The 13,853-nt window shown below is 47.2% G+C and overlaps 1 protein-coding gene across 2 annotated transcripts in view; it reads left to right on the top strand.

Annotated features, from left to right (window-relative positions):
• Window positions 1-2,533: 2,533 nt before the first annotated feature.
• RFWD3 (ring finger and WD repeat domain 3) overlaps window positions 2,534-13,853 on the top strand; it is a 50,576-nt gene continuing 39,256 nt past the window's right edge. Inside the window, exons 1-2 of one of the 2 annotated variants that reach the window (XM_008257612.5) lie at window positions 2,534-2,685; window positions 12,687-13,305. In XM_008257612.5, the coding sequence (XP_008255834.2) occupies window positions 12,689-13,305 (617 nt within the window). In that variant the 5' untranslated portion in view covers window positions 2,534-2,685; window positions 12,687-12,688. The remainder of the gene's footprint in view (window positions 2,686-12,686; window positions 13,306-13,853) is intronic. The other variant, XM_008257611.5, reaches the window with a different exon arrangement.

Here is a 13,853-nt window from a genome sequence, read left to right as displayed (position 1 = left end):
TACAGTGGAAGCCATGATCCTGGAATTTCATCTGGGTCTCCCATGTGGGTAGCAGGAGCCTAAGTATTTGGACCATCTTTCCCTGCCTTCATTAGGGAGCTGGATTGGAAGCAGCTAGGACTCTAACTGGCGCTCATACGGGAAGCCAGTGTTGCAGGCTACAGCCCAACCCCCAAACCCCTAGTTCTGATACCAGCCATCTGTATCCAGAGAGATGCCAGGGCAGTGTTTTCACCTCCCATCCTGCCATTCCCCATGCCAGGCTGTGATTCAATTTTTTTGTTTTGTTTTTTGACAGGCAGAGTTAGTGAGAGAGAGAGACAGAGAGACAGGTCTTCCTTTTTCCGTTGGTTCACCCCTCAATGGCTGCTGCAGCCAGCGCGCTGCGCCGATCCGAAGCCAGGAACCAGGTGCCTCCTCCTGGTCTCCCATGCGGGTGCAGGGCCCAAGCTCTTGGGCCATCCTCCACTGCACTCCTGGGCCATAGCAGAGAGCTGGCCTGGAAGAGGGGCAACCGGGACAGAATCCGGCGCCCCGACCGGGACTAGAACCCAGAGTACTGGCGCCGCAGGCAGAGGATTAGCCTAGTGAGCCGCGTCGCAGGCCTAAGATAAGCTTTGAGAATAGCCTCTGCTGAGCTCCAATCTGTTTTCTTTCTTTTTTTTTTTTTTTAAAGATTCATTTATTTATTTGAAAGTCAGAGTTACACAAAGAGAGGAGTGGGAGTGAGGGAGGGAGAGGGGGAGGGGGAGAGAGAGAGAGAGAAAGAGAGAGATAGTCTTCCATCCAATAATTCACTCCCAGTTGGCTGCAACAGCTCACTCCCAGTTGGCTGCAACAGCCGTGGCTGCGCCAATCTGAAGCCAAGAGCCAGGAGCTTCTTCCGGGTCTCCCATGTAGGTGCAGGGGCCCAAGGAGTTGAGCCATCTGCTGCTTTCCCAGGCCATAGCAGAGAGCCGGATTGGAAGTGGAGCAGCTGGGACTCGAACTGGCACCCATATGGGATGCCGGCGCTTCAGGCCAGGGCGTTAACCTGCAGCGGCACAGTACTGGCCCCTCCAATCTGTTTTTCTTTCTTTCTTTCTTTCTTTCTTTCTTTCTTTCTTTCTTTCTTTCTTTCTTTCTTTCTTTCTTTCTTTCTTTCCTTCCTTCCTTTTTTTTTTTTTCTGGACAGGCAGAGTGGACAGTGAGAGAGAGACAGAGAGAAAGGTCTTCCTTTGCTGTTGGTTCACCCTCCAATGGCCGCCGCGGCCGGCGCGCTGCGGCCGGCGCACAGCGCTGATCCGATGGCAGGAGCCAGGTGCTTCTCCTGGTCTCCCATGGGGTGCAGGGCCCAAGCACCTGGGCCATCCTCCACTGCACTCCCTGGCCACAGCAGAGAGCTGGCCTGGAAGAGGGGCAACCGGGACAGGCAGAGTGGACAGAGTGGACGCACTGCTGTAATATAGGATGGCTAATATGAGTAATGAGAATTTTTATAAACAAATATAGAGCAAAATAAAGTTTTGAGTGATTTTTTGACAGAAAAACTACATATATTATGGGGTACCTTGTCATTTTTTGATATGTATAAACACTGTGTAATAAGATTGTCATTGTTATAAGTACTGTATGTTCAACAAAGACAAATTAGACAATTGAAGAAGCAAAGAAAGAAACGTATAGAAAAGAGATTGGGGGCCGGCGCCGCGGCTCACTAGGCTAATCCTCCGCCTGCGGCGCCGGCATCCCTTATGGGCGCCGGGTTCTAGTCCCGGTTGCTCCTCTTCCAGTCCCGGTTGCTCCTCTTCCAGGCCAGCTCTCTGCTGTGGCCCGGGAGTGCAGTGGAGGATGGCCCAAGTGCTGGGGCCGTGCACCCCATGGGAGACCAGAAGCACCTGGCTCCTGGCTTCGGATCGGCGCAGCGCCGGCGGTGGCGGCCATTTGGGGGGAGAAGCAACGGAAGGAAGACCTTTCTCTCTGTCTCTATCTATCTCTACCTGTCAAAAAAAAAAAAAAGAAAAAAAAAAAAAGAAAGAAAAGAAAAGAAAGAAAGAAACGTTTGCTGCCGCGTGACGGGATGAGTGGTCGCAGCGGGCAGTTTATGCGGCGGTTTGAATGGCAGAGGCGGATTCTTTCGTGTGAACTCTTCGATCCCCTGACAGGATCCATACGAACGAGTCTGCCTCGCCGCTCTTCACAGCCTCCAGCATTCTGGGGACAACGTTTTGCATTTATTCCTTTGGATACAGATATTCTTCGGAGAAAGGCAGCTCCTTCACTAAAGGCTAAGCAGCAGCAGGAACTACAGTTTGAATACATCTTTCTCCCATAACTTTATCCCGCTAAGAAAGTTTAAAATAGAGCGCGGCAAACAACCCTTCGCGTTCTACTAGTCCGGGGATGGGCGCGAGGTGACGGACATAGATTTCTACCAATTGTACGAGGCTTCCTCGAGCGTGGTCCCGCCTAGCCAGTTTACGCCAATGAGAGCGCCGCTGTTTCAGCGCCCCCGCCACCCAAGGAAGAAGAAGGGGCGGTATTGGCTGCTGGCTGGGGCTGTTATCCAATAGGAGCAGGCCGGGTCGGGCGCTCGCGTTGCGGAGGAAGTGGCGGTTGTTTGCGCGCGTTCGTTGGGAGTTCTACTGAAGTAACCAAAGGTGCTTCGCTGGGCCCGCGAGCCCCGCCGCGCCCTTCAACCTTCAGGTGAGGCGGGGGTGCTTTCTTCTCCTCGGGCCTTGGTCCCGGGGAAACTTCTTCGGGCTTGATCTGTGGGCGTGGAGGCTCCGTGGAGGGGGCCTGAGGAGCCGCGGGCCTTCGGTGGCGCCCCAACCGTCGGGGCCGAGGGGCGCTACCTCCTCCTCCTTCCTGCGTTCCCGGGGGGCGGGGGCGGAAGGGGCCGCGTTGGCCGAGGCCAGGCTTGCGCCGCGGGGGTCCCAGGTCTCTGGGATCCCGCCCCGAGGGAAGAGCCTCCCGCACTTCTCTCTCCGTCGGGCTGGGCGCCGGTTACTCGGGTCGCTTTCAAGTTCCCCGGAAAAAAAAAAAAACTTGATTTTATCACTGCAAGTCTGTAACCCGAACACCCTTATTGCCCCCATTTTAAGGGTGAACAGGTTGAGCAAGGAGGTCGGCAGACTCACCCAAGCCCCCCCTTCACCCCATTCGAACCGAGGTCGGTCGGACCCCCCCCTGCCTGCTCGGGCGGTCCCCACAGCTTGTGCGTGTTGACCGACGCCAAAGTTTCAAAGCTTAGGAAGGTGCCTAGTGGGAAATTGGCGTGTTGGATTTTTTTTTAAAAAGTGTATTTATTTGAAGAGCAGAGAGAGCTTCCATTCGTTGGTTTTCTCCCCAAATGCGCACAACAGGCAGGGCTGGGCCATGGCGATGCCAGGAGCCGGGAACTCCAAGCGGGTCTCCCGTGGGGGTGGCAGGGACCCAGTCCCCTGAACCATCGTCCGCTGCCTCTTAGGTGCTCGTGAGTAGAAGCGGGGACTGGAAACCAGGGCCTTGGGACGCCCGGCCCACGGTCTCCGACTGTAGGCAGCCCCTGATAGGGCACGCCGCCTGGGAAGCGTCCCGGAACCGCTCGCTGTTCCATGGAACCTTCTGTGACGATGGAAGTGTACGCTTCCTCTGCTGTCCACGTGTGGCTTGTAAGCACTTGAAATGTGACCAGCGCAGTTGAGGAACAAGATTTTTTATTTGATTAAAGTTTAAACAGCCGCTTGTGAGTGAGTAGTGGCTGTCAGAGAGAGATCTTCTATCTGCTGTTCATTTCCTAACTGGCTGTAACAGCTGGGACTGGGCCATGCCAAAGCCAGGAGCCTGGAACTCCATCCAGGGCTTCATACGTATGGCAAAGCCCTAGTGCTTGGGCCATCCTCCTCTGCTTTCCCAGGCACATTAACTGGGCGCTGAATGGGAAGTAGATGCGGGCGTCGCAGGCAGCAGTTTAACCCACTGTGCCACACTGCGCAGGGCCGCTTGGTAGGTTCTTATTTGGGGTAGTAACCCTAAGAAGTTTTACTGTTGTGTATAAGTTTAGTTATACTGTAGTATCGCACTTAAGTATTTTAGCACGTGGTATATTCTTAGTTATCTGGTTTTGTTTGGTTATGAGTTTTGGGTTTTTCTGAACTTGATGCTTAGGGAATACAGTGACGAATTCAACTTGGATTCTACTTTTCTATCTTTCTGTTCAAATCAGAACTGGTTGCTCACCAGGCATATGATGGGAAGAAATTTCATTAAAATTCACCCATGTTGAAAAATGCAAAGAAAAATTAAAAAATCTATGAAGTCACCACAAAGATCTAATAAATCTTGAGGTTTTTTTTTATATATTTGTGGGTTTTTTAAAAATTTAATTGAAGGTCACAGTGACAGAAATCTCATCAACTAGTTCACTCACTAAATTCCCTCAGGACTGGATCACGCAGAAGCCAGGAGCCAGGGACTCTGTCTGGGCCTCCTGTGTTGCAGCAGTAACCCCAGCACTTGGGTCATCATCTGCTGCCTCGCAGGCCCGTTAGCAAAAAGCTGGATTGGAAGCAGAGGTGGAGCTCGATCTTGAGCGTCCTCATATGGGATACAGATTTCCCAATGGGCAGCTTAACCCCCTGTGTGACAATACCCATCCTTGATATAATTGTTTTCCTTTTTCTTTTTTAAGATTGATTTATATATTTGAAAGGCAGTTATATATGGAGAAAGAATCTTCCATCTGGAATGGCTGGGGTTGGCTGAAGCCAGGAGCTTCTTTTAGGTCTCCCACATGGGCACAGGGACCCAAGCATTTGTACCAACTTGGGCTGCCTTCCCAGATACATTAGCAGGGAGCTGGATCAGAAGTGGAGCAACTGGGACTCAACTGGCACCCATATGGGATGCTGGCATTGCAGGTGGCAGCTTAATCCACTATACCACAACATCAGGAAGTGGTGGATAATGACTCAAATGTTTGAGTTCCCACTACCCACATGGAAGACTTGGATGGAGGGGGCCGGCGCCGTGGCGCAGTAGGTTAATCCTCTGCCTGCGGCACTGGCATCCCATATGGGAGCGGGTTCTAGTCCTGGCTGCTCCTCTTCCAATCCAGCTCTCTGCTGTGGCCTGGGAAAGCAGTAGAGGTGGCCCAGGTCCTTGGGCCCCTACGTCCACGTTGAAGACCAGGAAGAAGCTCTTGGCTCCTGGCTTCGGATTGGCGCAGCTCCGGCCATTGCAGCCAACTGGGGAGTGAACTAACAGAAGGAAGACATTTCTGTTTCTCCCTCTCTCCGTAACTCTACCTCTCAAATAAAAAAAAAAATCTTAAAAAAGACTTGGATGGAGTTCCTGGCTCCTTGCTTTGGCCTGGCACAGCCCTGGTTCTTGTAGGCATTTGGGCGGTGAACAAGCAGATGGAAGATCTCGATCTCTCTGTCAGTCTGCCTTTTAGATAATCTCTATTTTAAGAGTTGGAATCCTAGTGATTTCATCTGCAATCTTCTTTTTTTCTATTCAGTGTGATTTTTGAAGAGAATTTGGTGTTAGGGTTCTTAGAAGAGGGCTGTTTATGGTTCTGCCGTGACCAGAGTTTTTCTTTACCTTCTTTTCCTCCATTTGCTGAGTTCTTTTTGTTGGGTTTCACTTAGTCATATATTGGCTCATGCTCCTAATTTCATTATTCTCTTAATTTTTTAAAAAGATTTATTTATTTATTTGAAAGTCAGAGTTACGCAGAGAGAGAGAGAGGACTTCCATCAGTTGGTTCACTCCCCAATTGGCCGCAATGGCTGGAGCTGCGCCGATCCGAAGCCAGGAGCTTCTTCTGGGTCTCCCATGTGTGTGCAGAGGCCTTGGGCCATCTTCCACTGCTTTCCTATGCCATAGCAGAGAGCTGGATTGGAAGTGGAGCATCTGGATCTCAAACTGGTGCCCATATGGGATGCCGGCAGTGCAGGTGGCAGCTTTATCTGCTATGGCACAGCACTGGCCCCTCATTATTCTCTTATTTGGTTGTCTTTTTGTCTCCTGGAACAGTTACTTGTCTTTTTTCTTACAGTCCTACAAAATCTTAATTTAGATTGTCATATTTATTTCCAAGAGACCATTCTTGTTTTTCTTGTCTTTTTTTTTTTTTTCCTCTTCAAAGGACTGATTCTTTCTTTCTTAGATTTATTTGTTTTATTTGAAAGGTAGAGTTACAAAGACAGAAGGGAGAGAGAGATCTTCCATCCACTGTGGCTGCAACAGCCAGAGCTGGGCGTATCTGGAGCCAGGAGCTTCTATGGGTGCAGGGGCACAAGTACTCGGGCCATCCTCTGCTGCTTTCCCAGGCACATTAGCAGGGAGCTGGATCAGAAGTGCAGCAATCGGGAGCTCAAACAGGCACCCATATTGGATATGGCACACTACAGGGCTGGCCCCCAAAGGACTTTGTTTCAAGATAAAGATAATTTCCATCCAGACCATGGTACCAAAGAATGAAAAAAAAGTATTTTGCCTCATGAGTTCTCACAGAGGGCACAGCAGTACAAATGTCTTTAAAAAGCTAATATAGGCCGGTGCCGCGGCTCAATAGGCTTATCCTCCGCCTGCGGCACCGGCATCCCATATGGGCGCTGGGTTCTGTCCTGGTCGCTCCTCTTCCTGTCCAGCTCTCTGCTGTGGCCAGGGAGTGCAGTGGAGGATGGCCCAAGTGCTTGGGCCCTGCACCCCATGGGAGACGAGGAGAAGCACCTGGTTCCTGGCTTCGGATCAGCGCAGTGCGCTGGACGCAGCACACCGGCCACAGCAGCCATTGGGGGGTGAACCAACGGCAAAAGGAAGACCTTTCTCTCTGTCTTTCTCTCTCTCACTGTCCACTCTGCCTGTCAAAAAATAAAAAAAAATAATAATAATAAAGCTAATATAGTCCTCAAGAGCTATATTCTAGTGTCTGGAAATGCTTCTCTATTTTCCAACTGATGTTAGGTTTGTTAGGAAATCTCTGTTAAGAACTTACTCGATTCTTGGGGGGTAAACCCCCACACTCCCCATGTCTCTTGGAGTGTTCTCATCTGTCAGGTTTCCTGAGCCCTCAGAGTGCAGCCAAGGATATCCTGGATCTCTTCTGCACAGTCCATCGTGTAAATTCTGCTTCCAGCCAAACATCATCGCCTAGATCTTTGTGATACAGGTCACCTCGTCCTCTCCCAGCGCAGCTCTCTGATGTCGTTAGCTAGTATCAGGGGTTTATTGGGCTTCTTTATAGGTCTCCGTGAGTTCCCAAGCAGACCAGGTGGCCCAGAAGACTGGGCATAGCTATTGCTCACTGAGCTCCTAGAAGGCTCTACCCATTTTGTTTTATGATTTTTCTTTTTTCCCCTAGCATTTTTTAAAAATGGATTTATACTCCTAAAATCCTAAGATTTTAACTAGTTTGGTTTTGTAAATTTGAACATTTTTTCTCTGCTCTTTCTTAACATTTTCTTCCTTTCTTCCAACTAGTTTTCTGTTTGTCTGCTTTAGTCTCTGTCTTATTGGGGCTTTCCTCAAATGTCAATTGATCTTTGTTTGTTTTTGTGTTTGTTTTAAGTCAGACAGGCAGCTCCCATCTATTGGTTCACTCCCCACATGTCCAGGACTGGGCTAGGCCAAAGCTGAGAGCCTGAAAATAAATCCAGATCTCACACACCAGTGGCAGGGACCAATTACTTGAGCCATCACTTGCTCCTTCTCAAGAGTCTACATTAGCAGGAAGATGGAATTAAGAAATAAGAGCTGGGGGGGAGGGTCGGCGCTGTGGCTCACTTGGTTAATCCTCCGCCTGTGGCGCCAGCATCCCATATGAGTGCCACGTTGCAGTCCTGGTTGCTCTTCTTCCAGTCCAGCTCTCTGCTGTGGCCTGGGAAGGCAGTGGAGGATGGCCCAATTGCTTGGGCCTCTGTACCCACATGGGAGACCAGGAGGAAGCACCTGGCTCCTGGCTTTGGACCAGCGTAGCTCTGGCCATAGCGGCTATTTGGGGGGACAACCAATGGAAGGAAGACCTTTCTCTCTGTCTCTCTCTCACTATCTAACTCTATCTGTCAAATTAATAATAATAATAATAATAAAATAAGAACTTGAATTCAAACCCTGGGACTCTGATATGAGATGTAAGAGTCTTAACTCTGCTATGTAGGACACCTGTCCTTTTTAATTTTATATAATTTTGTTCCTAAGGTTAAACAGCGGGTTTTTTGTTTTGTTTTTTTGTTTTTTTTTTTTTAAGATTTATTTTATTGGGGCTGGCGCTGTGGAGAAGCAGATAAAGCTGCCTCCTATCATGCCAGCATCCCATTTGGGCATTGGTTTGAGACCCGACTGCTCCACTTCCAATCCAGCTCCCTGCAAATGTGCCTGGGAAAGCAGTAGAAGATGGCCCAAGTGCTTGGGCCCCTGCACCCACGTGGTAAACCCAGAAGAAGCTCCTGGCTCCTGGCTTCAGTCTGGTCCAGTTCTGGCCACTGTAGCCATTTGGGGAGTAAACTAGCAGATAAAAGACCTCTCTCCCTCTATTTTTCTGTAACTGCCTTACAAGTAACTAAAGTAAATCTTTTAAAAATAAAGAAAAAAAATTTACTTTATTTTGAAAGTCAGAATTAAAAAGAAAGAAATCTTCTCTCAGCTGGGTCTCTCTCCAGATGGCCATAACAGCAAACACTGAGCCAGGCTGAAGCTAGTAGCTGGGAGCTTCATCCGCGTCTCCCATGTGGGTGGCAGAAGCACAAACACTTGGGCCATTTTTCACTGCTTTTCCCAAGCCATTAGTAAGGAGCTGGATTGGAAGTAGAGCAGACAGGATGTGAACTAGTGCTCATGTCGGATGCTGGTGTCGCAGATGGTGACTTTACCCATTATACCACAGTGCCAATCCCTCTTTTTAAGGTTTATTTATTTGAAAGAGTTTCAGAGAGAGAGAGATAACCTCCATCCACTGTTTCACTCTCCAGATAGCCACATTGACCAGGGTTGAGCCAGGCTGAAGTCAGGACATGGCCATCTTCTGCTTTTCCCAGGCCGTGCAGCCAGGACATAGCTTGTACCCTTATGGGGAGCCAATATTGTGGGCAGCAGTTTTGCCTGCTTTGCCATAACATTGACCTGTTTATTTTTAAAGGGAGACCCTTGGAAAGTTGATTAGAAGCTTTGAGTTGCTAAGCCCTATCAATTATTGTGCTTTTACTGCTAGATAATATTCATAGACCCATCTGTTTTCTTGGGGAACTCATCGTTGTGAGTTATAAAGATCTGTTTTTATTGGACTTGTTTTCTTTAGAGAGCAGTTTTCTAGGGCATAAGGAATGTACAATCCGTAAACTGGAAGATTGTATCCTGGGTTTTTGCAGGTCACAGAAGCTGGAGAGAAAGGTTGGGATTATCTGATGTTCCTCAGTTTGTAGACTTTTACTTACCCACTTATTTTCACTGTTGTGCTGCCTTCTATTCTGGTTGTAAGCCTGTCTGGTTCACACTTTTAGTTTTCTACAAATTAGGGGGAGAAGGAATTTTTTTTTATTTGACTGGCTAGTGTTTCGTTGAAAAGGAGACAGGCTAACTACTTTACAGGCTCTTAACTAACCTGCTTCAGCTCCATTTAAGATTCATTCATTCATTTGAAAGGCAGAGTAACAGAGAAACATCTCCATTCACTAATTCACTCCCCAGAAGCCTGCAATAGCTAGGGCTGAACCAGACTGAAGCCAGAAGCCACGAATTCCATCAGGATCTCCCATGTGAGTGGCAGGAACCCCAGTACCAGGGCCATTATCTGCTGCCTTCCAGGTGCATTAGCAGGAAACTGGGTTGGAAGCACAGTAGCTGGAACTCAAACCAGCACACCAGTATGGTATGCTGGCATCCCAAGCTGCAGCTTAGCCTGCTACACCATAGTGCCCACCACTTCAGCTTCATTTTCTAACACTGACTTTTGTGATACCTGGTTTCCCCAAACTCCTTAGTGGAACTCAGCTAGCATCTCAAATACACGTTTTCCCCCACTCTGCAGGAATGAGTTTTACCTTTTCATTTCTACTAAGTAATATTCAGTCGTCAGTTCCCTTTATTTATGGTCTCAAAAAGCTAGTTTGTGTATCTCATATCCTAGTTACATTTGCATTGTCCTTGTATAATTGCCTAAATTTACTCAGCCCAGTCTAGTCCAATCTGCAATCCCACCACTTCAGGGAAATTGTTCCTTTTAGGTTATCTAGTATTCCAAATTGCTAAATCTAGTTGCCATTCTTGCCCACAAGCACTTGACACTCTTGACCATGCCTTCCTTGAAACCTTCTAAGACTTCATAGTGTTCATTACTGGCTTTTTCTGATGCTATTTTCCTTTTAATGTTAGTGTCTCTGAGTTTAGTCTTTGGCCCTCTTCTATCAATCTCCTTTGGTGGTGTGGTCTGCTTCTGGGATTTTAAGAAGCATGTTTTAGTAAAGATGTCTATTATTTTCTGTCTCCACCGCTGGTACTCTTGCTCAAGCATTTGTGATCATTGGCTTGACTTTTAAATTTTAAAGATTTATTTATTTATTTGAGAGGCAGAACAAGAGAGATCTTCTGTCTACTGGATCACTCCTCAAATGGCTGCAACAGCCAGAGCTAGGCTGATTTGAAGCCAGGAGCCAAGACCTTTCCCTGGGTCTCCTACATGGGTGCAGGGGTCCAAGGACTTGTACCATCTTCTGCTGCCTTCCCAGGTGCATTAGCAGGAAGCTGGATCAGAAGTGGAGCAGCTGGGACTGGAACCAGTATCCATATGGGATGCCGGCACGGCAGGTGGCGGCTTTACACACTAGGTCACAGTGCTGGCCCCTGGCTTGACTCTTAAAATAGCCTCTACCCTGGTTACCACACTTGCATGCTTACTCCTCTAAGATCTGTTCCTGAAACACAAGAAACTCCGTATCCATGAGGCCTTAAATGATAATATTCTGACCATCAGCCTCATATACTATCCATTCTTCCTCACTGTGCTCTTTAAACTAGTGTGCTAGCTTCTGAATACACCAGACACCAAGCTTCAGCAAGGACCTTGTACCAATTTCCTCTGAAATGGCCAGCCTCTTTTAATCCTGTATGCTTCTACTCAGTTTTCATTTTTTGGAAAGGCCTTCCTTCACAACTGTTTGGGTTTTTTGTTTTGTTTTGTTTTTTCTAAGATTTATTTATTGGGTCTGGTTTTGTGGCATAGTGGGTTAAGCCACCACCTGCAACTCTGTCATACCATCTGGCTGCCAGTTTGAGACCTGACTGCTCTACTTCCAATCCAGCTTGCTACTAATCCACCTGGGAAAGCAGTGAAGGATGGCCAGGTGCTTGGGCTCCTGTACCCACATGGGAGACCAGAAAAGACTCTGGGCTCTTGACTTTAGCCTGGCACAGCCCTGGCTGTTGCAGCCATTTAGGGAGTGATCCAGCAGATGCAAGATCGATCCCTCCCTCCCTCGCTCCCTCCTTCTCTGTAACTGCCTTTTAAATAAAATAAATAAATCTTAAAACACTTTTAAAAACTACAAAAAGGATTTATTTATTTATTTATTTGAAAGGTAGAGTTACAGAGAGGGAGAGTCAGAGAGATATTTTCCATCCACCTATTCACTCCTAAATGATCACAACAGCCAGAGCTGGGCTGATCCAAAGCCAGGAGCCAGGAGCTTCTTCCAGGTCTCCCACATGGGTGCAGAGGCCCAAGGACTTGGACCATCCTCTACTGCTTTCCGCAGGCTATTAGCAGAGAGCTCAATTGGAAGTGGAGCAGCCACTTTACAAACAGTTGTGTGGAGCCAACCCCAAGATTCTTAATAAATATTTGTTGAAAGGACCAACCTAATGAAATTAGAGATGGGAAACAAAACAAATTGGATAAATAAAGATTGCTTAGCCTTTTTGGAGATATTAAATTTCTATTGTTGGTTAGTAACTGAGTTAATTTTGCAAGTGTTAAAATGTGCTGTTTGTAATTTTTGATGTCCTGATGAATATTACCATCTAAAATTAGGTGTGTCATCAGATGCATTTGTTTTTGCAAAATATCCGTATTGCAGTCAAGACAGAACTGCAGAGTGTCTGGGTGGTTGGTTTCCGAACCAATAGTTCAATCCTCTTATGTTATAGATATAATTTGGATGATACTTCTGTGGTCACAGGATTTCATGTTGTTGAAAGATGAACTGGGAAACTGATTATAAGTGCTTCTTTTGTGGGAGAAAAAAGTACATGATGACCAAAACATTTCAACTCAAATAAGTAACTAGGCCTAGACATTTGGCCTACCACCAGTTAAGACTTGCATTGAGACACGTACTGCATCCCATATTGGAGTGTCTTGGATTCACATCTCACTCTATGCCTGATTCCATCTTCCTGCTAATGCGAGCCCTGGGAGGCAGCAGATGATGGTTCAAGTAGTTGGATTCCTGCCACTTAAATGGAAAACCTGGATTGGGTTCTTGGCTCCCAAATTCAACCTCATTCAGCTGTAACCATTGTAGGCATTTGGGGAGTGAACCAACAAACAAGAGCTCTCTCTCTTAGCCGTGTCTCTCAGATAAAAAAATGACTAAAATCTTTAAGCCTGTTAGTTTTGCTGACAGAATGATATTAACAAAATTCTGAAAGACTAGGTATGATTCTATCAGCTATGTAACGTGTTTTGTCTATTTTACTAATAATACTTTTTACAAATATTTCTGTAGTTATGGCTCATGAAACAATGGAATATAGTATCCAAGCACAGTTAGATAATCCTGCTTCAGAAGCTGTTCCTGAAGTCATCAGCAGCCAAGGAGGACCGCTTCTGCTCCAGCCTGCTCCTGTTGAAGTTGTCAGCAGCCAAGGAGGACCGCTTATGCTCCCGCCTATTCCTGTTGAAGTCCTGAGCAGACAAGAGCAACCACCCTTTCTTCAGCCTATTGCTGTTGACGTTGTCAGCAGCCAAGGGACGCCATCCTTGTTCCAGCCTGTTCCTGCTGAAGTGGTCAACAGCCACTTGGTAGCACCTCTGTTCCAGCCTGCTCCACAGGTGGCCACCAGTCTGACAGAGGAAGTGGAGCCTGCAAGAGAAGCGAGCGTGAATATGAATCCAGGAGCTTCAGAGGAGCAAGGGCAGAGACCTGGTGCTGTTCGCACACCCCGAGGGGCTTCATTAGAGTCAGTGAATAGCTTCATTAATGGTCTGCAGAGACTTCATGGAATGCTAGAATTCCTGAGACCTTCATCTTCAGACCACAATGTGGGGCCACTGAGAGTGAGGAGAAGGGGATCTGCCTCACGCAGAGCAAGAGCTGGAGGGTCGCAGAGGACTGATAATACCAGGTAAATATTTATATATAAGTCATGTGATTAGTGCCATACCACTAGGAATTATGAAACTCAGATTCAGATCTTATCCCCAGTGCTGCCAGACTGGCAGTGTGACCTTTTAGCGTGTCAGATAACCTTTCTGAACCTGCTGCTTCCTTGTAAGTCAGATGGGGAAGTTCCTGCCTCATTTACATCGCAAAATAATTGAAGATATCAGTTACACTGAAGTGCTTTGAAAACTAGGTGGTAGTTTTTGTTTTTTGACAATAATTTTTGTGGAAGTTAGCTCTTTAGATCATTTGTGTCGTCTTTTTTTTTTTTTTTTTTTTTTAAGTTATTTTGTTTATTTGAAAGGCAGTTTAGACAGGGAGAGAGAGATCTTCAGTCTGATGGGTCATTCCCCAAATAACCAAGATGATCAGGGCTGGGACAGACTGAAGGCAGGTCATCCAGCCCTGGCTGTTAATGACATTTGGGAAGTGAAGCAGCAGAAAGAAGATCTATCTTTCAAATAAATAAATAAGTACTTTTGGGGAAAATTTTAAAAAGCATGGCTGTTA

This window comes from Oryctolagus cuniculus, chromosome 18 (genome assembly GCF_051225735.1).
Source record: "Oryctolagus cuniculus isolate XC-2025 breed Fujian yellow rabbit chromosome 18, ASM5122573v1, whole genome shotgun sequence".
Taxonomy (NCBI): domain Eukaryota; kingdom Metazoa; phylum Chordata; class Mammalia; order Lagomorpha; family Leporidae; genus Oryctolagus; species Oryctolagus cuniculus.
Note: the sequence above shows the minus strand (reverse complement) of the source record. Positions and strands in the feature narration are given on the sequence as shown.